This window comes from Salvelinus fontinalis, chromosome 30, assembly GCF_029448725.1.
Source record: "Salvelinus fontinalis isolate EN_2023a chromosome 30, ASM2944872v1, whole genome shotgun sequence".
In the NCBI taxonomy this organism is placed as follows: Eukaryota; Metazoa; Chordata; class Actinopteri; order Salmoniformes; family Salmonidae; genus Salvelinus; species Salvelinus fontinalis.
Window position 1 is genome coordinate 12,937,915 of NC_074694.1, and position 26,187 is coordinate 12,964,101.

General features: G+C 43.5%; 1 protein-coding gene across 1 annotated transcript in view; it reads right to left on the bottom strand.

The window, feature by feature from the left end:
- Positions 1-255: 255 nt before the first annotated feature.
- LOC129828645 (syntaxin-binding protein 4-like) overlaps positions 256-26,187 on the bottom strand; it is a 122,646-nt gene continuing 96,714 nt past the window's right edge. The window contains exons 21-22 of the mRNA XM_055889741.1: positions 3,561-3,618; positions 256-2,241 (exon numbers count right to left, since the gene is read on the bottom strand). Coding sequence (XP_055745716.1) covers positions 2,094-2,241; positions 3,561-3,618 — 206 coding nt within the window. The 3' untranslated portion in view covers positions 256-2,093. The remainder of the gene's footprint in view (positions 2,242-3,560; positions 3,619-26,187) is intronic.

The following is a 26,187-nucleotide window of genomic DNA, read 5'->3' on the forward strand; positions in this document are numbered from 1 at the left end:
ATCACTGATACTACTCGTCATCACGGCTCTATGTAACTATGGAACTGTGGAGAGACGGTATCAACATCGCTGATACTACTCGTCATCACGGCTCTATGGAACTATGGAACTGTGGAGAGACGGTATCAACATCGCTGATACTGCTCGTCATCACGGCTCTATGGAGCTGTGGAGAGACGGTATCAACATCGCTGATACTGCTCGTCATCACGGCTCTATGGAGCTGTGGAGAGACGGTATCAACATCGCTGATACTGCTCGTCATCACGGCTCTATGGAACTGTGGAGAGACGGTATCAACATCGCTGATACTGCTCGTCATCACGGCTCTATGGAGCTGTGGAGAGACGGTATCAACATCGCTGATACTGCTCGTCATCACGGCTCTATGGAACTGTGGAGAGACGGTATCAACATCGCTGATACTGCTCGTCATCACGGCTCTATGGAACACAGAAGTTTGAACGAGAGAGAGAACGAGAAAGAGAGAGTGTGTGTCTGTGTGTGTCGTGTGATTGGTGTTTCCAGAGGAAGGGGATATATTTAACCACACATGCTAGAGAGGGAAAATCAATACTCCCAGCCTGGTGCACGGTCGATATTGGCTTGGACACACACACACAACACACATATGTTTGTTTTACTATCCTTCTGGGGACCAAACAATTGATTCCCATTCAAAATCGTATTTACGCTAACCCCTAGCCTTAGCCCTAACCCTAACTCTTAACCTAACCCAAAACCGGCGAATTTTCCTTGTTTTAGTATCCTTGTGAGGACTTCATACATACTTAGTACAACAAGTAATATTATGCAAAACACTGGTAATGGTTGGTTAGATGTGAACACAACACACTTGACATGTTGTATTAGGCTGCATTTACACAGGCTGCCCAATGATGATCTTTTGCCCAATTATCGGCGAAAGATCTTATCTGATTAGTCAAAAGACTAATTAGTGGCAAAAGATCAGAATTGGGCTGCCTGTGTAAATGCAGCCTTTTATACATTTGAAATACTGTTTGATTGATCTCTTAATAGAGCTAGCAGCACTACAGGGCACAGAACAGTGTATTTTGGATAACAAATAGCAACACTTGGCTAAACTAGTTAGTAAATCAAATCAAATACTACAGGTTAAAGAGAAGGTTAACTAACAGCAAATAGGATGATGTTCGATAACTACTCTTGCTATTGCATGCTTTCATTCAATAACTCTTTTAAAAACAGAATGTGGACCTCTCGGAATGTGGACCTCTCGGAATGTGGACCTCTCGGAATGGCATTCCAAGGTGCAGCTCAGGGAGCAAACAGGAAAAACTGGAGTTTTCTCCAACCTGTTTCGCTTCGGAAAAGAAAAATACACATTGTGAAGCTGGCTTCTAAGGATGAAAAATATGGAGGGTTGTGAAATTGTTTGAAAAGACTTATGCGGAAGTGGATAGAGAGATGAAGAGAGAGAGGGCTTGGTCACCGTTCCTCATAGAGGTAATAGGAATAAATAGAAGCATACACATAGAATAGAGAAGGAGGAGAGTCAATTCCAGTAACTCTTTAGAAACCCACAGTGATATAATAAGAGTCATGAATCAACTCCATCGAACCGGGAAGCTAGCCTTGTGCAATTCATTTTAACACAATTAATTAACTGTCTATACACTCCTCAGCCCACTTACGGATAAGTTTCAATGTAAAAAATATATAAATAAAGTTTAAAACTGCATATTCACCAGAACAGCTAACGTACACTGCCATTTAATGAAACATTATGTATAGCTAGTTATATGATTTTAAAGACAAGATTTTGTTGGGGCTCCTAAAGGGTTTCAGGTAGTTGTCTCTGTATCCACCTCTAGGGTACTACTGAATCTCTATTTGTACAGGAGGACTGGTGTTGTTTCACCACTGCCTGGTGTGTTTTCTTCTCTTGAGGAAGAGCAACGCTACAGAACGTTCAGATAGAAATGTTATATATAGAGCTTCCTGCGAGGCCTCTCTATTATCCAACTCCAAAACACACAATATCTATTCTGTTCAATACACGTCTATCTAAAGATTCTGCAATGTTATATCCTATGGAATCTGTCCCAGGTCTAAGTCTTGGTGTGGTCAGGGCTGGGGGTGGCTGTGTTGTCTTCCTGTCCGTCGGCTGATACCTCCCCCTCTCTCTCGGACAGCCCCAACCCCAGACCCAGGCTGCAGGTCATCGGATAGGTCCACGATGTCGTCTGCGTCACATGACTGGCACGAGACAAAAATAAGACAGAGCAACACATCACTCTCAGGTCATCACCCCTGAACCCCTGATCCCTCTTCAATTGAATGGATCAACTTCCTTAACGTTTATGAGCTTCTAACCCTAAATTACCTTAGTTTAGTGGGTGTCAGTGTGTACTGCTCATCTGCCCTGTGTACTGTTGTGGGTTAGGTACTGGTTGTTTGTCACGGACAGACAGAAGGACACATTCAGAATTGCAGACTGCATAGGTGTCATTGAACAAAGGTAAAAATGCACAGGTGTCATTGGACAATGGTAATGAATAGTGTTGGTTAGACAGAACTGGTGTTCACAAGCCTGGGCACCGGACAGTTCCTGTATTCAACTGTATAAAGATGTGCCATCTCAATTTGACCTAGCGTCTCACAGCAGGAAAATAATCCTGCAGCAACAGAAAATGGGAAATATTATGTGGTCTACAAATAATGGACATTTTTGTAGGGGTTGATGCATGTTTTATTAGGGTAAATTAAGTCATTTTACAGTGGAAATTTAACTTTAGACGCCTTTATAAACCTTGAATAAAACACAATGTCCAGCTGTGCAAGATAATTCTCTGCGACAAGAGAGTGATCAAATTAAGATGGAAGATCTATATCCCCGTTAGGAAAAACAACAACAAGTTGACTAAAGCGGAAACAGACTGGCACCAAGGCTGTGTTAACTCTGTTTAATATACTAAGAGACAACCCAATCTCCAGAACATGTCACAACCTGTGGTCACCACATTACTTACTAGTCTTTCATTTAGTCATCAACAACAAGACACACCCTGGGACTCCCTGCACATCTTTCATTTAGTCAACAACAACAACAAGACACACCCTGGGACTCCCTGCACATCTTTCATTTAGTCAACAACAACAACAAGACACACCCTGGGACTCCCTGCACATCTTTCATTTTGTCATCAACAACAATAAGACACACCCTGGGACTCCGTGCACATGTTTCATTTACTCGACAGCCAGCATGGCTAAGACCGCGTGGAAGACTGAGATCAAAGCAGATTTGTTGGGTTGAGTCTATTCTGTGGTTTACAGGAGTCGCCTCTCAATGGCAGCCGTTGACTGTTTCTGTCTGTATAGTCGGAAGTACTGGAAGTTTTAATTAACGGAATAGAAAAAGGGATTTGAGACTTTGTGGAAACTTGGCACAACATTGATAGGTTGGTTCTGTACGTGTGGGGCTCAGTGGTGGACTGGCAGATGATGTGGGCTTGTTTGTAAGGTCATAAGCCTGGAGCGGTTAGAATATTAACCCTCTAGTTGTTTGGACTTACTTGATGAAGTATTTGACTCCTTCTGCAGTGTAGGCCTCTTCCCATCCATATGGAAGATCTAGAAAAAGAGAGAAAGAGAAAGGGAGAGAGAAAGAGAGCGACAGAGAGAGAGAGAGAGAGAGAGAGAGAGAGAGAGAAATAACCTGACACTCAGCACACAGGGGTACAAAGACCTACCTGGAGGTGACAGCATTCCCTCCCAAATATGACACATCTATGACAAAACAACCAACAAAAATGGGTCACAACTCCTGCAGGTCTGTCGCACGCTGGGTCTGTACATATGTCAATGGTAGGCTACGAGGAGACTCCTATGGTAGTTACACCTACAGCTCATTGCTTGGCAGTAGTACTGTAGATTACTTCATCACTGACCTCAACCCATAGTCTCTCAGAGCGTTCACAGTCAGCCCACAAACACACCTAACAGATCACAGCAAAATCACAGTCCACCTGAACTGAGCAATACTTAATCATGAGGCATCAGGGCCAAAGGAACTGCACAATATTAAGAAATGCTATAGATGGAAGGAATGTAGTGCGAAGCTGAAAGGTCAAATATCCTGTTTAGGCTTTCTACTGGCAAGGTTACACCTTCACTATTACAGTGAAATGTTTTGTCCAGGAAGTTGTCTAAAAGGGATTTGGTAGGTTTATGCTATCAAATCAAAATAGTTAAAGCAGACAACCTATGAAAATGAACAACAATGACAAATAGTTTGAAGAAGAATGCAAAAACCTAGGAACGAAATTGAGAAAGCTATCCAACCAAAAACATAGAGATCCAGAAAACCTGAGCCTACGCCTTCACTAAAACAATACAGAAATACACTACGGAAGAATAAGGAAGAGCACGTCAGAAATCAGCTCAATGTAACTGAAGAATCCATAGAATCAAACCACTTCTGGGAAAATTGTAACACACTAAACAAACAACACAAAGAGTTGTCTATACAAAACTGAAATGTGTGGATAAACCTTTTTTAGCTCTAAAACAAAGAACAAACAGCAAAAACATATACATGATCAATTACAAATCTAAACATCAGCAATTAAAGACTACCAGAACCCACTGGATTCTCCAATTACATTGAATGAACTACAGCATGAAATACAAACCCTCCAACCCAATAAGGCATATGGTGATGATGGTATCCTACATGAAATGATCAAATACACAGAACAAAAATTCTAATTGGCTAAACTTAAACTCTTTAATATCATCTTCAGATCTGGCATCTTCCCCAGTATTTGAAACCAAGGACTGATAACCCCAATCAACAAAAGTGGAGACAAATTTGACCCCAATAACTATTGTGTGATATACATCAACAGCAACCTTGGGAAAAGCCTCTGCATTTTCATTAACAGCAGACTCGTGCATTTCCTCAGCAAAAACAATGTACTCAGCAAATGTCAAATTGTCTTTTTACCAAATTACCGTACGACAGACCACATATTCCCCCTGCACACCCTAATTGACAAACAAACAAAACAAAGGCAAAGTCTTATCATGCTTTGTTGACTTCAAAATCGTTTTTGACTCAATTTGGCATAAGGGTCTGCTATACAAATTGATGGAAAGTGGTGTTGGGGGAAAAACATACGACATTATAAAATCCATGTACACAAACAACAAGTGCATCGTTAAATTTGGCCAAAAACACACACATTTCTTTCCACAGGACCGTGGGGTGAGACAGGGATGAAGCTTAAGTCCAACCCTCTTCAACATATATACAGTTGAAGTCAGAGGTTTACATACACTTAGGTTGGAGTCATTAAAACTCGTTTTTCAACCACTCCACAAATTTCTTGTTTACAAACTATAGTTTTCCGGGCCTCCCGGGTAGCGCAGTGGTCTAAGGCACTGCATCGCAGTGCTAGCTGTGCCACCAGAGACTCTGGGTTCGAGCCCAAGGTCTGTTGCAGCCGGCCGTGACCGGGAGGTCCATGGGGCGATGCACAATTGGCCCAGCGTCGTCCGGGATAGGGAGGGTTTGGCCGGCAGGGATATCCTTGTCTCATCGCGCACTAGCGACTCCTGTAGCGGGCCGGGCGCAGTGCATGCTGACCAGGTTGCCAGATGTACAGTGTTTCCTCTGACACATTGGTGCGGCTGGCTTCCGGGTTGGATGTGCGTTGTGTCAAGAAGCAGTGCGGCTAGGTTGGGTTGTGTTTCGGAGGACGCACGGCTCTCGACCTTCGCCTCTCCTGAGTCCGTACGGGAGTTGCAGTGATGAGACAAGACTACCAATTGGATACCACGAAATTGGGAAGAAAAAAATGTATATAAAAAAATTAAATAAACAAACTATAGTCTTGGCAAGTCGGTAAAGACATCTACTTTGTGCATGACACAAGTAATTCTTATAACTCACTGTTCCAATGGGTCAGAAGTTTACATACACTAAGTTGACTGTGTAAACAGCTTGGAAAATTCCAGAAAATGATGTCATGGCTTTAGAAGTTCTGATAGGCTAATTGACATCATTTGAGTCAATTGGAGTTGTACCTAAAGGCCTACCGTCAGACTCAATGTCTCTTTGCTTCACAACTAGGGAAAATCAAAAGAAATCCGCCAAGACTGCAGAAAAGAAAGATTGTAGACCTCCACAAGTCTGGTTCATCCTTGGGTGCAATTTCCAAACGCCTGAAGGTACCATGCTCATCTGTCCAAACAATAGTATTGTTACGCACGCCTCTGAGAAGAGGGAACGCAACTCCCTGCTACAACTCAACTCTCTGAAGTGCAAGAGGTATGGACTGTAGGTGCGAGTAAGGATGACACAAAAGCAGAATTTACCATTTACTAGAATTTATTTTCTTACACGGTAATATGGGGAAAAGGGGCTGGACGGAACCAAAGCAAAGAAAGTAAATATCAAAGTTCCCCCTCTCCTATCTAACCTGCCTACCCACTTAACGTACCTAACTTAACACCGCCTGGTGCCCTAACCAAAATACAGGGGGTGGTCCGCCCAGGTCTTACCTAGTGTGCCTAGACAGTAAATATACTACTGGTATATGTATGCCCTCGGGCCTCTTGCCTAAGCACTCCCAAAGTGCCTTCTCCTTCCCCCCCTGGGAACAAACGAAACATATTAATCATATTAATTATTAACGATTTCTCAAACACTCACAAACACAGGACATAGCAAAACTGCTACCAACAACAACAGTACATACCAAACTTTCTGATACACAACCAACACTATATCACAATCTAATTTTTCTCTCTCTCCTCTCTTGGGCAGAACACTGGCTTTTATCTTCAGGTGGCAATGGTGATTAGAGTCAGCTGCTTCTTGACGAGGGGGCGGGGTCAGCTCCAATCACCAATTAGCCTGGGGTTGACCAATCAGCTGGTTGGGGAGTACTTCAGGAAGCCATCTCCTGAAACACACACTCAAATACAAAACAGAACACAGAAACTGGGGAACGTAACAAGTATGCAAGTATAAACACCATGGGACCACGCAGCCGTCATACCGCTCAGGAAGGAGACGCGTTCTGTCTCCTAGAGATGAACGTACTGTGCGAAAAGTGCAAATCAATCCCAGAACAACAGCAAAGGACCTTGTGAAGATGGTGGAGGAAACAGGTACAAAAGTATCTATATCCACAGTAAAACAAGTCCTATATCGACATAACCTGAAAGGCCGTTCAGCAAGGAAGAAGCAACTGCTCCAAAATCTCCATAAAAAAGCCAGACTACAGTTTGCAACTGCACATGGGGACAAAGATCTTACTTTTTGGAGAAATGCCCTCTGGTCTGATGAAATAAAAATAGAACTGTTTGGCCATAATGACCATCTTTATGTCTGGAGGAAAAAGGGGGAGGGTTGCAAGCCGAAGAACACCATCCCAACCGCGAAGCACAGAGGTGGCAGCATCATATTGTGGGGGTGCTTTGCTGCAGGAGGGACTGGTGCACTTCACAAAATAGATGGCATCATAGGGATGACAATTATGTGAATATATTGATGCAACATCTCAAGACATCAGTCAGGAAGTTAAAGCTTGGTCGCAAATGGGTCTTCCAAATGGACAATGACCACAAGCATACTTCCAAAGTTGTTGCAAAATGGCTTAAGAACAACAAAGTCAAAGTATTGGAGTTGCCTGACTCAGTTACAAAAGCTCTGTCTGGAGGAATGGGCCAAAATTCACCCAACTTATTGTGGGAAGCTTGTGGAAGGCTACCTGAAACGTTTGACCAAAGTTAAACAATTTAAAGGCAATGCTACCAAATACTAATTGAGTGTATGTAAACTTCTGACCCACTGGGAATGTGATGAAAAAAATTAAGAGCTGAAATAAATCATTCTCGCTACTATTATTCTGACAGTTCACTTCTTAAAATATAGTGGTGATCCTAACTGACCTAAAACAGGGATTTTTTACTAGGATTAAATGTCAGGAATTGTGACAAACTGAGTTTAAATATATTTGCCTAAGGTGTATGTAAACTTCCGACTTCAACTGTATCAACGAATTGGCGAAGGCACTAGAACAGTCTGCAGCACCCAGCCTCACCCTACTATAATCTCAAATGTCCACTGTTTGCTGATGATCTGGTGCTTCTGTCCCCAACCAAGGATGGCCTACAGCAGCACCTAGATCTTCTGCACAGATTCTGTCAGACCTGGGCCATGATCGGTAAATTTCAGTAAGACAAAAATAATGGTGTTCCAAAAAGGTCCAGTTGCCAAGACCACAATTACGAATTCCATCTAGACACTGTTGCCCTAGAGCACACAAGAAACGATACATACTACGGCCTAAACATCAGCGCCACAGGTAACTTCCACAAAGTTGTGAACGATCTGAGAGACAAGGCAAAAAGGGCCTTCTATGCAATCAAAAGGAACATAACATTTGACATACCAATTACGATCTTGGAAAAAATACTGTGTTGGGTCCGCTTACCAACCAATAATTCACAAAATGGGACAAACACCAAATTGAGACTGCATGCATAATTCTGCAAAAATATCCTACAGTATGCGTACAATGTAAAACACCAAATAATGCATGCAGAGCAGAATTAGGCCGATACTCGCTAATTATAAAAATCCAGGAAAGCGCTGTTATATTCTAGAACCCCCTAAAAGGAAGCGATTCCCAAACCTTCCATAACAAAGCCATCACCTACAGAAAGATGAAGAGTCCCCTAAGCAAGCTGGTCCTGGGGCTCTGTTCACATACACAAACAGACACAACAGAGCCCCAGGACAGCAACACAATTAGACCCAACCAAATCATGAGAAAACAAAAACATAATTCTTTCCAATATGTCAAGTAATTAACAAAAGAACAGAGCAAACTAGAATGCTATTTGGCCCTAAACAGAGAGTACACAGTGGCAGAATACCTGACCACTGTGGCAGAATACCTGACCACTGTGACTGACCGAAAATTAAGGAAGCTTTGACTATGTACAGACTCCGTGAGCATACCCTTGCTATTGATAAAGGTCGCCATAGCTCTCAAGACCTGGCTCTCAAGAGAAGACAGGATATGTGCACACTGCCCACAAAATGAGGTGGAAACTGAGCTGCACTTCCTAAACCTCCTGCCAAACGTATGACCATTTAAGAGACACATATTCCCCCTCAGATTGCACAGACCCACAAAGAATTAGAAAAACAAATCCAATTTTGATGAACTCCTATATATATATTGGGTGAAATACCAGTGTGCCATCACAAATTTTGACACACCTACTCATTACAGGGTTTTTCTTTATTTGTACTATTTTCTACATTGTAGAATAATAGTGAAGACATCAAAACTACAAAATAATACATATGGAATCATGTAGTAACCAAAAAAGCGTTAAACTAATCAAAACATGTTATATTTGAGATTCTTCAAAGTAGCCACCCTTTGTCCTTGATTACAGCTTTGCACACTTTGGCATTCTCTCAACCAGCTTCACCTGGAAGGCTTTTACAACAGTCTAGAAAGGAGTTCCCACATATGCTGAGCACTTGTTGGCTGCTTTTCCTTCACTCTGCGGTCCAACTCATCCCAAACTATCTCAATTGGGTTGAGGTTGGGATGATTTTGGAGGCCAGGTCATCTGATGCAGCACTCCATCACTCTCCTTGATCAAATAGCCCTTACACAGCCTGGGGGTGTGTTTTGGGTCATTATTCTGTTGAAAAACAAATGATAGTCCCACTAAATGCAAACCAGATGGAATGGCGTATCACTGTAGAATGCTGTGGTAGCCATGCTGGTTAAGTGGGGACAGTGCCACCAGCAAAGCAAAGCACCCCCTGTAACGGCAGATTTCCTTCTCTTCGTCTGAAGAGGAGGTGTAGCAGGGATCGGACCAAAACGCAACGTGGTTAGTGTTCATCATGTTTAATAATGAAAATCAACGTGAACACTACAAACTACAAAAACAACAAATGTGAAAAACCGAAACAGTCCTATCTGGTTGCATAGACACAAAGACAGAAGACAACCACCCACAAAACCCCAACACAAAACAGGCTACCTAAATATGGTTCCCAATCAGAGACAATGACTAACACCTGCCTCTGATTGAGAACCATATCAGGCCAAACATAGAAACGTGAAAACTAGACACACAACATAGAATGCCCACTCAGCTCACGTCCTGACCAACACTAAAACAAAGAAATCACAAAAGAACTATGGTCAGAACGTGACACCCCCACACCATCATACTTCCTCCTCCATGCTTCACGGTGGGAAGCGAGTCAGTAGAAAGGCCTCTTTAGTGTCCTAAGTTTTCATAACTGTGACCTACCCTCTGTAAGCTGTTAGTGTCTTAACGACCATTCCACAGGTGCATGTTCATTCATTGTTTATGGTTCATTGAACAAGCATGGGAAACAGTGTTTAAACAAGCATGGGAAACAGTGTTTAAATCTTTACAATGAAGATCTGTGAAGTTATTTGGATTTTTACAAATTATCTTTGAAAGACAGGGTCCTGAAAAAGGGATTTTTCTTTTTTTGCTGAGTTTATATATATTTCTTAATCCCAGGCCGTCATCAAAAATAAGAATTTGATCTTATTAAATAAAGGTTAAATAAAGGTTAAATAAATAAAGTTAAATAAAGGTTAAATAAATAAATAGTGTGACCGAGGAGGGCAGGGGATGCTCACGTTTTCATCATTCTCGTCCGGTGATGCCAAGTGTGTGTGTATTCTAGCTTATTATGTATGACAGCTGTTCATATTCTTCTGGAGCAGCACATTACTCAGGCCCATGCTGGGCCATGCCACCTGTGGAGGTTTAGCCAGGGTTAGTCAGCGCACGGTGAGCCACGTGAGACCACAGTGACACCAGGGTGGTGGAGGAGAGGAACTATATAGGGCTGAAGCAGAAAAAAAGGGATGGTAATTAGGGCTAGCTGATTGGGGATTGGTAAACTGAGGAGGGGAAGGAGTGAAGTTCGAGCAGGGGGCAGAGGGACTGAGGATTGGTAAGGGGAGTCAGGAGGGTTATTAGCTGTAATATTAAATTAAGCATTCAATGAATTATGAATTTACAGACACTTTGATTATATCTACACACACCACAATTAACTCTTGGTCTGACCCTAGCACAATGATCCTCCATTGATAATTTCCCTGATAATTTCCCATTTCCCTGTCCACCTATCTCTCCCTCTCCCCTTAATTTTATATTTGAATCTCTTTCTATATGATGTCCTTGCGGGGATTGTTGTAAGCAGCTTTAACGCTTTATTTAATGCTTTTTATTTATCAGAAACACTTGATTTAATTCAGTCCACTGCCCCAGGATGTGGGGAAAAGGACAAATTGATGAACAAAGCTGGCATTGAGGCCTCTGTGGTTCACATGGTCAGACCCCTTCTTACTTCTCTCTCCGAGGCCAGGGCTAGGACTCAGTCTCTGGTCACGAGGGACTCACGTTAGAACCAGATGCAGAACCAGAAAGCCTTGGAAGTATTTCTGAAATATACACTGTAATATTCTAAACTGATTATTTGGCATGTCAAGCCAAGTTCAATCAGTTCAAATCAATTCAGATCAGTTCAAGATCATTGGATAACCAAACAGTTCATTATTTGGATAACATGTATTCTCAAAACAGACATACTGTAGGTATAAAAGGTACACTTTATTTTCTGTGACTGATGTGTTGAATAAAACCTGAGACCAAACTGCTTATCCCCGGGCCTCGCCTGTCAACATTTCATTAGCAGAGTGAAACCTAGTCTGTGAAATGTATCACTAATGTACACATTGTACATTGAGGGACACAAAGGGATTTTCTGGCCGATATCATGCTTTTTTGTTTCTGAGGGTGTGAACTATCGCTGTTGCCGAATATGTGCATTGTGTTTATTGTGCCGTGTACAGCGATTGCGATACTTATTGTAGAATAACACTTTTTGTGAACAGTAAGAGTGACAGGATGATATTTGGTCAAAGGTCAACTGTAACCATAGAATCAGAACCAATAGACCCACTGGATTTCTCACAATCTAGTCGTCATTGCAAGTGTAGAACACAGAGGCACTGAATTCTGAGTGAGGATGTCAGGAGCATCAATTGATCGAACATTCCAAACGGTACATCCAACATGGCCACCGGTGTACCCACATATGGAAGGTTGTTTCGAATGGGAGTATACATTCTACTAGTCCAACTCTATACCCCTAACCCCTTTGGGTGGCCCCTGTGTCAAGAGACGGCAGACACTGTTACAGGTCTCAAGACGATCCATTTTCTTCAAAAGTGTGAAAATCTAGTTCCATCTACATAAACTAATTGCAAAGACAGGCAGATCCAGCTCAAAGTTATACAAGCATAGCTAGTAGTTATTGTGAGTGTGGACATTTGGTGAGTGTGGACATTTACAAGTGAAAGTGACCAAGAGAAATTGTGCAAATGAACAAAATGTTGATGCGTGCTTTTCTGAAGGAAGAGCAGCATGTGTACAGGGAGCAGAGGGGAGAAGAACGGAGGAGAACAAAAAACCTAGCAGGAAGCACAGGGAAAACATGGCAGCTGTACAGATAACTCATGCAAAGCTCTTTGACTTCTGGCAGAAAATCATTAGAAGATATCTGATGGCAAACATTTAGTTGTGAATTGCATACAAGTTTAACTTCCTCACCTCATGTGCGCTTCACAACAGAGACTAGATATAGAATGTTATGGACGCACCAGCTCACTTTCTGGGGAACTATGATAAGCTTCATAATTTCAAATAATAAGGTAATTTTTATTATACGATAATAGGATATTTAATGCTGTTAATGGTTTGCCTAAATGGTGAATAATGTTCAGAGAATACATTTTTGGCAATTTGGTGAAAGAATTCGTTTTTTAAGTATATGTTTCCCAAGGATCAATGTAGCGCAAATGTGAAAAATGTTTGAATTCCCTTATCTCCTAAATGGGATTATAAATGTATCAACTTTTAAACCAGCATTACTTCCATGATTCATCTAAGTACAGTGTATGGTATGCCATTTTGAAGCACTGTCTGAATTTTTATCCAATGTAAAGAAACACTATTTCAAATTTTGGAACAAAAGACAGAAAAGAGAGGGTTTTGGTATTAGGTTTATTTGTATACCCATTAGCTTTTGCCAAAGCAGCAGATATTCTTCCTGGGGTCACACAAAATACAAAATACATCAAGTAACAAAATACTGATAGATTGATAGACAAGGACAGTCACATACATTTAAAATACAACTAAAGAATGTGTGTGTAGATTGTGTGTGTGTGTGTGTTAGAGTGTGATAGTGTGTCTGTGCTTGTGTGTGTCATTGAACACAGTCTCTATTGTGCCATGGGATGTTATTTTATCAACTTTTAAGGGATTTTTGCTGTATGCCTGAGTAATTGGAGATGGGAGTTCAATTCGATCATGTATAATATGGTGTGTTGCTGTGAATTCGTTTTGGACTTGGGGACTGTGAAGAGACCCCTGGTGGCATGTCTGGGTGTCTGAGCTGTACGTTATTTGATTATGTAGACAATCAAATAATAGTCACAGTAATATTTCTCATAAAAACTAGATGGAAAGCCAGAGACCTAACACCTAGTACAGTTGATTTTTGTGTAAAAAATGGAGAACTAATTTTTATAACAGACATACCCCTACCCATCTTCACAACAATTTTGTCAATATGACTTGACCATAATAATTGACCATCCAATGGTATACCTAGGAGTTTAGCTTCCTCAACTTACTCAATGGTCACACCATTTATGCACAACTCCAGTTGAGGTTAAGATCTTAGAGAATATTTGGAACCAATGCTTTTAGATTTAGATGTATTTAAGAACAGTTTATAATTAATCACCCATTCTGATACTGACTGTAACTCCTTATTTAGAATTTATGTGAGCTCACTGGCTTTGGGTGCTGACATGTAGAGTGTGGAATCATTTGCATACATAGTTGTTCTAGCTTTGTGTAAGACCAGTGGAAAATTTGTAAAACATAGAGAAGAGTAACGGCCCAAGGCAACTGCCCTGAGGAACACCACATTGTACATATCTGATGTTAGAGAAGCTTCCATTGAAAAACACTCTCCGGGTTCTATTAGATAAATAACACTCTCCGGGTTCTATTAGATAAATAACAACCTCACCATGTAATGGCAGCTGATGAGTTTTTTCAATAACAATTTATAATCGCATAAAAGGCTGCATTGAAATGTAACAATACAGCTCCAACCATCATCTTATTATCCATTTATTTTAACCAATCATCTGTCATCTGACTTAGTGCAGTACAAGTTGAGTGCCCTTCTCTATATGCGTGCTGAAACTCAATGGTTACCTTCCTTGTTCTCTGAAAAAATGCCATTGTATTTGGTCAAACACAATTCTCTCCATCAGTTTACTAAGAACAAGCAACAAACTGATTGGGCAGCTGTTAGAACCAGCAAAGGGTGCTTTACTATTTTTAGGCAGTGGAATAACTTTAGCTTCCTTCCACGCCTGTGGACACACACTCCTTTAGTCTTTGGATAGAGATAGGGGTGGCAATACAATCTGCTACCATTCTCAGTAGTTTCCTGTTCAAAATAGTTTCCCCATCAAGGTTGTCTATACCTGGTGGCTTATCTTTATTGATAAATAACAATAGTTTGTCCACCTCTCCCACACTGACTTGGCCAAATTCAAAACAATAGTTTCTCTTTCATTATTACAGTGAACAAAAATATCAACGCAACATGTAAAGTGTTGGTCTCATGTTTCATGAGCTGAAATAAAAGATCTCCGAAATGTTCCATATGCACAAAAAGCTTATTTCTCTCAAATTTTGTGCACAAATTTGTTTACATATGTTTTTGAGCATTTCTCCTTTGCCAAGATAATCCATCCACCTGACCGGTGTGGCATATCAAGAAGCTGATTAAACAGTATGATCATTACACAGGTGCACCCTGGAGACAATAAAAGGCCACTCTAAAATGTTCAGTCTTATTACAACACAATGCCACAGATGTCTCAAGTTGAGGGCGCATGCAGTTGGCATGCTGACTGCAGGAATGTCCATCAGAGCTGTTGACAGATCATTTAATGTGAATTTCTCTACCATAAGCTGCCTCCAACGCCGTTTTCGAGAATTTGGCAGTATGTCCAACCGGCCTCACAACCGCAGACCACATGTAGGGCGCCGTGTGGGCGAGCGGTTTGATGATGTCATCATTGTGAACAGAGTGCCCCATGGTGGGAGTGGGGTTATGGTATGGATATAAGCTACAGACAACGAACACAATTGTATTTCATTTATGGCAATTTGAATGCACAGATATCGTGACGAGATCCTGGCGTGACGAGATCATTGTGACGAGATCATCGTGACGAGATCATTGTCGTGCCATTAATCCGCCGCCATCACCTCATGTTTCAGCATGATAATGCACGGCCCCATGATTCAATGATCTGTACACAATTTCTGGAAGCTGAAAATGTCCCAGTTTCTCCATTGCCTGCATACTCATCAGACATGTCACCCATTGAGCATGTTTGGGATGCTCTGGATTGACGTGTACGACAGCGCGTTCCAGTTCCCGCCAATATCCAGCAATTTCGCACAGCAATTGAAGAGGAGTGGGACAACATTCCACAGGCCACAATCAACAGCCTGGTCAACTCCATGCGAAGGAGATGTGTCGCACTCCATGAGGCAAATGGTGGTCACACCAGATACTGTCTGGTTTTCTGATCCACCCCCCTACTTTCTTTAAGGTATCTGTGACCAACAGATGCATATCTGTATTCCCAGTCATGTGAAATCCATAGATTAGGACCTAATTTATTTATTTAAATTGACTGATTTGTTTATATGAACTGTAACTTTGAAATTGTTGCGTTTATATTGTTGTTCAGTATAGATATTTTATACAAAAATATGATGGTTCACTGTTTAATGTTATCATTTCACTCCTGAGATGTTCAACTTTACTAGTGAAATAGACATTGAAATGATTGGCAATATCAAAAGGTTTTGCTATAAATGAACCATCAACGTCAATGAACGATGTAAATGAATTGGGTTTCCTGCCCAAGATATAATTTAAGGTACTCTAAAATATTTTTCCATTGTGTTTTATGTCATTTATCTTGGTTTGGTAATATACACTGAGTTAACTTTCCAGACCGACCAGGTGAAAGCTATGATCCCTTATTGTCACCTGTTAAATCCACTTCAATCAGTGTAGATGAAGGGCAGGAGACATATTAAAGAAGAAGAATTTTTAAGCCTTTAAACAATTGAGACATGGATTGTGTATGTGTGCCATTCAGAGGGTGAATGGGCAAGACAAAATATTGAAGTGCCTTTGAACGGGGTATGGTAGTAGGTGCCAGGGGTGTGGTAGTAGGTGCCAGGGGTGTGGTAGTAGGTGCCAGGGGTGTGGTAGTAGGTGCCAGGGGTGTGGTAGTAGGTGCCAGGGGTGTGGTAGTAGGTGCCAGGGGTGTGGTAGTAGGTGCCAGGGGTGTGGTAGTAGGTGCCAGGGGTGTGGTAGTAGGTGCCAGGGGTGTGGTAGTAGGTGCCAGGGGTGTGGTAGTAGGTGCCAGGGGTGTGGTAGTAGGTGCCAGGGGTATGGTAGTAGGTGCCAGGGGTGTGGTAGTAGGTGCCAGGGGTATGGTAGTAGGTGCCAGGGGTGTGGTAGTAGGTGCCAGGGGTATGGTAGTAGGTGCCAGGGGTGTGGTAGTAGGTGCCAGGGGTATGGTAGTAGGTGCCAGGGGTATGGTAGTAGGTGCCAGGGGTGTGGTAGTAGGTGCCAGGGGTGTGGTAGTAGGTGCCAGGGGTATGGTAGTAGGTGCCAGGGGTGTGGTAGTAGGTGCCAGGGGTATGGTAGTAGGTGCCAGGGGTATGGTAGTAGGTGCCAGGGGTGTGGTAGTAGGTGCCAGGGGTATGGTAGTAGGTGCCAGGGGTATGGTAGTAGGTGCCAGGGGTATAGTAGTAGGTGCCAGGGGTATGGTAGTAGGTGCCAGGGGTATGGTAGTAGGTGCCAGGGGTATGGTAGTAGGTGCCAGGGGTATGGTAGTAGGTGCCAGGGGTATGGTAGTAGGTGCCAGGGGTATGGTAGTAGGTGCCAGGGGTGTGGTAGTAGGTGCCAGGGGTATGGTAGTAGGTGCCAGGGGTATGGTAGTAGGTGCCAGGGGTGTGGTAGTAGGTGCCAGGGGTATGGTAGTAGGTGCCAGGGGTATGGTAGTAGGTGCCAGGGGTGTGGTAGTAGGTGCCAGGGGTGTGGTAGTAGGTGCCAGGGGTATGGTAGTAGGTGCCAGGGGTATGGTAGTAGGTGCCAGGGGTATGGTAGTAGGTGCCAGGGGTGTGGTAGTAGGTGCCAGGGGTATGGTAGTAGGTGCCAGGGGTATGGTAGTAGGTGCCAGGGGTGTGGTAGTAGGTGCCAGGGGTGTGGTAGTAGGTGCCAGGGGTATGGTAGTAGGTGCCAGGGGTGTGGTAGTAGGTGCCAGGGGTATGGTAGTAGGTGCCAGGGGTGTGGTAGTAGGTGCCAGGGGTGTGGTAGTAGGTGCCAGGGGTATGGTAGTAGGTGCCAGGGGTATGGTAGTAGGTGCCAGGGGTGTGGTAGTAGGTGCCAGGGGTGTGGTAGTAGGTGCCAGGGGTGTGGTAGTAGGTGCCAGGGGTGTGGTAGTAGGTGCCAGGGGTGTGGTAGTAGGTGCCAGGGGTGTGGTAGTAGGTGCCAGGGGTGTGGTAGTAGGTGCCAGGGGTGTGGTAGTAGGTGCCAGGGGTGTGGTAGTAGGTGCCAGGGGTGTGGTAGTAGGTGCCAGGGGTGTGGTAGTAGGTGCCAGGGGTGTGGTAGTAGGTGCCAGGGGTGTGGTAGTAGGTGCCAGGGGTGTGGTAGTAGGTGCCAGGGGTATGGTAGTAGGTGCCAGGGGTATGGTAGTAGGTGCCAGGGGTATGGTAGTAGGTGCCAGGGGTGTGGTAGTAGGTGCCAGGGGTGTGGTAGTAGGTGCCAGGGGTACGGTAGTAGGTGCCAGGGGTATGGTAGTAGGTGCCAGGGGTGTGGTAGTAGGTGCCAGGGGTGTGGTAGTAGGTGCCAGGGGTGTGGTAGTAGGTGCCAGGGGTATGGTAGTAGGTGCCAGGGGTGTGGTAGTAGGTGCCAGGGGTGTGGTAGTAGGTGCCAGGGGTATGGTAGTAGGTGCCAGGGGTGTGGTAGTAGGTGCCAGGGGTGTGGTAGTAGGTGCCAGGGGTGTGGTAGTAGGTGCCAGGGGTATGGTATTAGGTGCCAGGGGTATGGTAGTAGGTGCCAGGGGTGTGGTAGTAGGTGCCAGGGGTGTGGTAGTAGGTGCCAGGGGTGTGGTAGTAGGTGCCAGGGGTGTGGTAGTAGGTGCCAGGGGTGTGGTAGTAGGTGCCAGGGGTGTGGTAGTAGGTGCCAGGGGTATGGTATTAGGTGCCAGGGGTGTGGTAGTAGGTGCCAGGGGTGTGGTAGTAGGTGCCAGGGGTGTGGTAGTAGGTGCCAGGGGTGTGGTAGTAGGTGCCAGGGGTGTGGTAGTAGGTGCCAGGGGTATGGTAGTAGGTGCCAGGGGTATGGTAGTAGGTGCCAGGGGTATGGTAGTAGGTGCCAGGGGTATGGTAGTAGGTGCCAGGGGTGTGGTAGTAGGTGCCAGGGGTATGGTAGTAGGTGCCAGGGGTGTGGTAGTAGGTGCCAGGGGTGTGGTAGTAGGTGCCAGGGGTGTGGTAGTAGGTGCCAGGGGTGTGGTAGTAGGTGCCAGGGGTGTGGTAGTAGGTGCCAGGGGTATGGTAGTAGGTGCCAGGGGTATGGTAGTAGGTGCCAGGGGTATGGTAGTAGGTGCCAGGGGTATGGTAGTAGGTGCCAGGGGTATGGTAGTAGGTGCCAGGGGTATGGTAGTAGGTGCCAGGGGTATGGTAGTAGGTGCCAGGCGCACTGGTTTAAGTTTGTCAAGAATTGCATTGCCATGTTTTTCACACTCAACAGTTTCCTGCGTGTACCAAGAATGGGAAAGGGGGATACCTAGTCAGTACAAATGAATGCACTCAACTGAAAGGTGTCTTCTGCATTAAACCCAACCCCTCTGAATCAGAGAGGTGTGAGGGGGCTGCCTTAAATCGACATCCACGTCATCGGCACCCAGGGAACAGTGGGTTAACTGCCTTGCTCAGGGGCAGATTTTTTACCTTGTCAGCTCTGGGATTTGATCCAGCAACCTTTCGGTTACTGGCCCAACGCTCGAATAGTCCACCACCAAAAGGACATCCAGACAACTGTATACAACTGTGGGAAGCATTGGAGTCAACATGGGCCAGCATCCCTGTGGAACGCTTTTGACACCTTGTAGAGTCCACACCCCAACAAAATGTGGCTGTTCTGAAGGAAAGAGGCGATGCAACTTAATATTAGGAAGGTGTTCCTAATGTTTTGTACACTCAGTTTAATTTCTTCTTCTTTTAGTTAAGTTTAGTCACAAAACTTCTGTGGTGGAAATTCAACACCAGGGGACACCTGAAGCCAATCTTAAAATGAATCACTCTTTATTATCAGCAAGCTGGAGAGGTTACAACAAACTCTGCACACCGTACAGGTCTATCAGTGCTCCCTTGGGGCGGTCCCAGCAGTTCTCTTATACATGGCTATACACAGACAAGGTTTATTTGCATGATTTAGCATAATTAATTCATCACTACCAGTGGCTCGCACATGTGACTGACCAATACCTCTCTCTCTCTCTCCAAGTTGAGACTTGAAACTGAGACACCTCGGTTGTTCCCATAGCAACATTCTGGGCGTACTGCCAAGTTGAGCAACAGTGATAGTGAGGATTCCTCCATACACGATCAGTCAGTCACCTGCATGAACCTTTCTAATTATTTATTAGAAAGTAGCATGATGCATAAACATAATATTATCCTCACACAGCTCAATGTACAATATGTCAACCAATCAGCTGATCAGCTTGGCTTGCTTGACACCTATTTTGCATAATTTCTTTTAACCGTACCATTTTTTTATTGATCATCAATCCAGGGGGCTCTAACAATTCTCAACGTTAGTTTCTTAACAGGTGTATGCTTGGCAACAATTGGTATTAATAATTTTACAAATACTTCTAGTGCTGCATCTGGATTCACTTCCTCATACACATCAGACCAACATGTCTTATTTACATCTTCAACAAAAGAGTACTGTGAAAACATTTTAAATGATCTCTTATGAATTACTTTAGGCCCAACCTTTGGCACTTTGGCTTATCAAAACAAATTGTATTTGTCACATACACATGTTTACCAGATGTTATTGCGGGTGTAGCGAAATGCTTGTGTTTCTAGCTCCAACAGTGCAGTAATATCTAACAATTCACAACAATACACAAAAGTCTAAAAGTAAAAGAATGGAATTAAGAAATATATCAACATATTAGTACGAGCAATGTCAAAGTGGCATACTGTAGACTAAAATACAGTAGAATAGAATTCAGTATATACATAGATGAGTAAAGCAAAAATATGTTAACATTATTAAAGTGACTAGTGTCATTATTAAAGTGACTATGTACTGGATATAGGGCAGCAGCCTCTAAAGGTGCAGGATTACAGACTGGCTATTTAACAGTCTGATGGCCTTGATGCACCTGTACTGACCTCACCTTCTGGATGATAACGGGGTGAACAGGCAGTGGCTCGGGTGGTTGTTGTCCTTGATTATTTTTTTGTCCTTCCTGTGACATCAGGTGCTGTAGGTGTCCTGGAGGGCAGGTAGTTTGCCCCCGGTGATGCATAGGACAGACCACCCCACCCTCTGGAGAGCACTGCGGTTGCGAGCGGTGCAGTTGCCGTACCAGGTGGTGATACAGCCTGATAGGATGCACTCAATTGTGCATCTGTAAAGGTTTGTGAGGGTTTTAGGTGCCAAGCCAAATGTCTTCTGCCTCCTGAGGTTGAAGTGGCGCTGTTGTGCCTTCTTCACCCCATTATCTGTGTGGGTGGACAATTTCAGATCATCAGTGATGTGTACACCGAGGAACTTGTAGCTTTCCACCTTCTCCACTGCGGTCCCATTGATATGGATAGGGTAGTGCTCCCTCTGCTCCAATCAGCTCCTTTGTTTTCTTGACGTTGAGTGAGAGGCTAAGTGACTATGCATAGATAATACACAGCTAGTAGTAGCAGTGTAAACACAAAGGGGGTTCAGCAGTGTTATGGTTTGGGGGAAGAAGCTGTTAAGGAGCCTTTTGGTCCCAGACTTGGTGCTCCAGTACCGCTTGCCATGCAGTAGCAGAGAGAACAGTCTATGACTTGGGTGACTGCCTAGTATATAGTATATAGGTTCTGGCTGACTACTGTTGTGTCGACTGCAAACTTGATGATTGAGTTGGAGGTGTGCATGGCCACGCAGTCATGGGTGAACAGGTAGTACAGGAGGGGGCTAAGCATGCACCCTTGTGGGGCCCCTATGTTGAGGACCAGCTTTCTTGGGAACAGAAAGAATGGTGGCCATCTTGAAGCATGTGGGGACAGCAGACTGGGATAGGGAGAGATTGAATATGTCTGTAAATACTCCAGCCAGCTGGTCTGCACATGCTCTGAGGACGCGGCTATGGATGCCGTCTGGGCCGGCAGCCTTGCGAGGGTTAACACGCTTAAATGTCTTACTGACTTCGGCCACGGAGAAGGAGAGCCCACAGTCCTTGGTAGCGACCCGTGTTGGTGGCACTGTGTTATCCTCAAAGTGTGAGAAGAAGGTGTTTAGCTTGTCCGGAAGCAAGACGTCGGTGTCCGCGATGTGGCTGGTTTTCCCTTTGTAGTCCGTGATTGTCTGTAGACCCTGCCACATACGTCTCATGTCTGAGCCGTTGAATTGCGACTCCACTTTGTCTCTATAGACTTCCTGATTAACTCAGTACCTGTATCAGTGTATTCGTCAATGTTATTCTCAGAGGCTACCCAGAGGCTATCAAAACAATCTTGAAGCATGGATTCCGATTGGTCAGACCATCATTGAATAGTCCTTTGTACGGGTACTTGAGTTTCTGCCTATAGGAAGAGGGGAGCAAAATGGAGACGTAGGCATTTCGAAAAGCTGAGTAGCAGTGGGCTAATGTTTTCTCAGAGCGAGTGCTACAGTCAATGTGTTGGTAGAACTTCGGTAGCGTTTTCCTCAAATTTGCTTTGTTATAATCCTCAGCTGCAATAAATGCGGCCTCAGGAAATGTGGTTTCCAGTTTGCACAAAGTCCAGTGTAGTTCTTTGAGGGCCCCCGTGGGGGAATATACATGGCTGTGACTTTAACCGAAGATAATTCTCTTGGGAGGTAATACGGTTGGATTTTGATTGTGAGGTATTCTAGGTTGGGTGAACAAAAGGACTTGAGTTTCTGTATGTTTTCACAATCACACTATGAGTAGTTGATCATGAAACATACACCTCCGTCTTTCGTCTTTCCGGAGAGTTCTTTATTCCTGTCTGCGCGATGTACTGAGAACCCAGCTGGCTGTATGGACGAAGACAGTATATCCCAAGAGAGACATGTTTATGTGAAACATAGTATGTTACAATCCCTGACATCTCTCTGGAAGTAGATTTTCACCCTGAGCTCGTCTATTTTATTATCCAGAGACTGAACCGAGTAATATACATTAATATACTCTGAAGCGGTGGGTGGTGTGCGCGCCTCCTGAGTTGGACTAGAAGTCCACTCCGAGTACCTCTTCTCCGCCGGCGGTGTTTTGGATCAGCCTCTGGGAACAGTTCAATTGCCCTGGGTGGTACGAACAAAGGATCCAAATTGGGAAAGTCATATTCCTGGTCGCAATGTTGGTGCGTTAACGCCACTCTGATATCCAAAACTTATTTCCGGCTGTATGCAAAAACATTCCTGGGCTAATAATGTAAGAAATAACACACAAAAAATACAAAATACTGCAAAGTTGCTTAGGAGCTAGAAGCTGAGTTGCTTTATCTGTCGGTGTCATCTTACACATTATTGCCACAATGTTATGGTCATTACAGCCAATGGGAACTGATATTGCTTTGGAGCAAAGCTCTGTAAAATTTGTGGAGATATGATCAATATAAGTGGATGTCACAGTTTCAACACTATTGGTATGCATTCTAGTTGGTTAAGTAATAACCTGAGTCGTACTACAGGCAGTCACAGTTAGAAGCTTCCTCTTGAGAGGACAGATAGTTGATAACCAGTCAGGTCACCCAGAAGATAGACATGTGTGTTAACATCATGCGCATTATCAAGCATTGCACACATATTATCCATTTACTGACTGTTAGCACTTGGGGGCCTATAGCAGCACCCCAGAAGAAGAGGCTTTTGACGAGACAGGTGAATTTGCAACCACAACACTTCAACATCATTTGACATGTGATCCTCTCTCAGCTTTAAAGGAATACACGTCTCTGAACCTCCCCCATGGGCAATCCTGTATTTTCTGTAGATAGTATATCCTTGTATTGCTAGTGCTGTAATGAGTTTCAGAGATGGGCTGTATATGAATGTTATCCGATGTTAGCAAGTTATTGATTCATTAATTATTTCCATGGCTACATATTAATGTGGGCTATTCTTTGCCCTTTCCTGGGTAGCTCATTGGAGATTGAGATAATATGGAGAAAAATAAAATCATTGTTTGGCTAATAGAGTGGGCCAATCAGGCACTTGTGAGTGTCAGTTGGTGTGTGAGTGTGTGATGAAGCTACTGATCCAGAAGCTTGGCTCTCTCGCTCATGCTGCTTGTACACACAACACACACAGTCTCTCTCTACTTTCTTGTTGTGTTGCCAAGAACAAAGGTTGAAAAAGGTGATTACAATATTTTAGCTAACAGAGGGGGGAGTAGAGGAGAGACAGAGGGCCTGCAACATAAAGCCAGCCTTGTGTTTAGTTGTTATAAGAGTATTTAATTCTGACTATAACAGAGGTGCCATGGACTGTATTAAAGGGGTGCAGCAGGATCTAACATGGGAGTGTGCAAAGTTAACCTTCAAGTGCTTAATTGTAAAGATGTCCGTGTTAGGATGCAGCTCTGTGCTCAGAAGAGTGATGCCCCATCCATCGACATCCCTCTGAGACAAAAGACGTAACGCTGCCATGTGCCAACTCAACCACAGCTTTCACTGACAGCTTAGAGACAGAAACCATGCCGCAAATTACACCCTATTGCCTATGCAGTGCACTACTACTAGTCTGGTCAAATGTAGTGCAATATATAGTGAATAAGGTGTGATTTGGGACACACAGACTGGGGATGGGCTAGCAGCAGGGTGGTAATACCAGTAATACCAACACAAAGCAGGAATTGTCTGACCTTAATGCTTGAACTGTACTGTGTACAGTATTTGTATTCATATTTCCTGGGTGACAGACAGGATTACTGAATGAGTATCTATGGATTTGAATGATGTTTCATTATCTCTGGCTATATCCAAAATGGCACTATATTCCCTTTTTAGTCCACTACTCTTTATCGAAGCCCTTTGAGCCCTGATCAAAAGTAGTGCACCAAGTAGGGAATAGAGTGCCATTTGGGACACAAACAGATAGAATGACATACTCTGTCTGCCTCCTGCCTTTTCTGCTGAATGCAGACTGGGGTTAGGATTTGGTGTGTAAATACACTGATGGGGGTGACCCAAACACACACACATACAGTATGTAAGTGTTTGTCTACATGGAGACAGGGAGTGGTTGTGGCTGGCATGCAAACATTCCTCATGACTAAAAACCTCCGCAGGAGATGGGGTAACACTGCAGCGCACAGTGGACTTTCTTCACTGACTGGTGATATCCAATACACCTATACATGACTAGTCAAGAAAGCTAATTCAACATCAAATTTGACAGACAGGGAGAAAGGTGATTGACTACTACACTACTAACCAACCAGGATAGCATCAGAAAGAACCAACGTGTATTGTCTGGGATGCTACAGGACAGTCTAAAAGGAGTGTCTTCAATGCCAAATTGAACCCTAACCCTGAAATATGTCACATGAATATCATTAATAACAGATAGTGAAATCAAATCAAATTGTATTTGTCACACGCTTCGTAAACAACATGTGTAGACTAACAGTGAACCCATTTAGAGGAAGGACTTAGTGAAGTTTATTATGTACTACTTCACAATATGTTTATTTTCAACATACTGCATAGTCTTACCTTTCACCGAAGGTATACAAGGCAAATATACAGTCTCTACTGTGCCTTCAGAACGTATTCACAACCCTTGATTTGTCCCAATGTTTGTTGTGTTACAGCCTGAGTTTAAAATGGATTAAATGTAGATTGTGTGTCACTGGCCTACAAACAATACTCCATAATTTAACATTTTAACAAATTCATTAAAAATGAAAAGCTGAAATGTCTTGAGTTAATAAGTATTTGTTATGGCAACAGCTAAATAAGTTCAGGACTAAACAAGTTGCTAAACAAGTCACATAATAAGTTGCATGGACTCACTTGGTGTGCAATAACAGTGTTTAACATGACTTTTCAATGACTCATCTCTGTACCGCACACATACAATTATCTGTAAGGTCCCTCAGTCGAGCAGTGATTCAACCACATAGACCTGGGAGGGTTTTCCAATGCCTCGCAAAGAAGGGCTCCTATTGGTAGATGGGTAACAATAAATAAACAGACATTGAATATCCCTTTGAGCATGGCGAAGTTTTAACTACACTTTGGATTGTTTATCAATACACCCCATCAGTACAAAGGGTACGGGCGTCCTTCCTAACTCAGTTGCTGGAGAGGAAGGAAACCGCTCATAGATTTCACCGAGGCCAATAGTGACTTTAAAACAGTGTTTAATGGCTGTGATAGGAGAAAACTGAGGATGTGTCAACAACATTGTAGATACTCCACAATACTAACCTAATTGACAGAGTGAAAAGGAGGAGGCCTGTACAGAAGAAATATATTCCAAAACATGCATCCTGTTTGCAACAAGGCACTAAAGTAATACTGCAAAAAATGTGGAAAGTAATTCACTTTTTGTCTGGAATACAAAGTGTTATGTTTGGGGCAAATCCAATACAACACATTACTCAGTACCATTCTCCATATTCAAGCATAGTGGTGGCTGCATCATGTTATGGGTATGCTTGTAATCGTTAACCTCTTGACGCTAGGGATAAGATT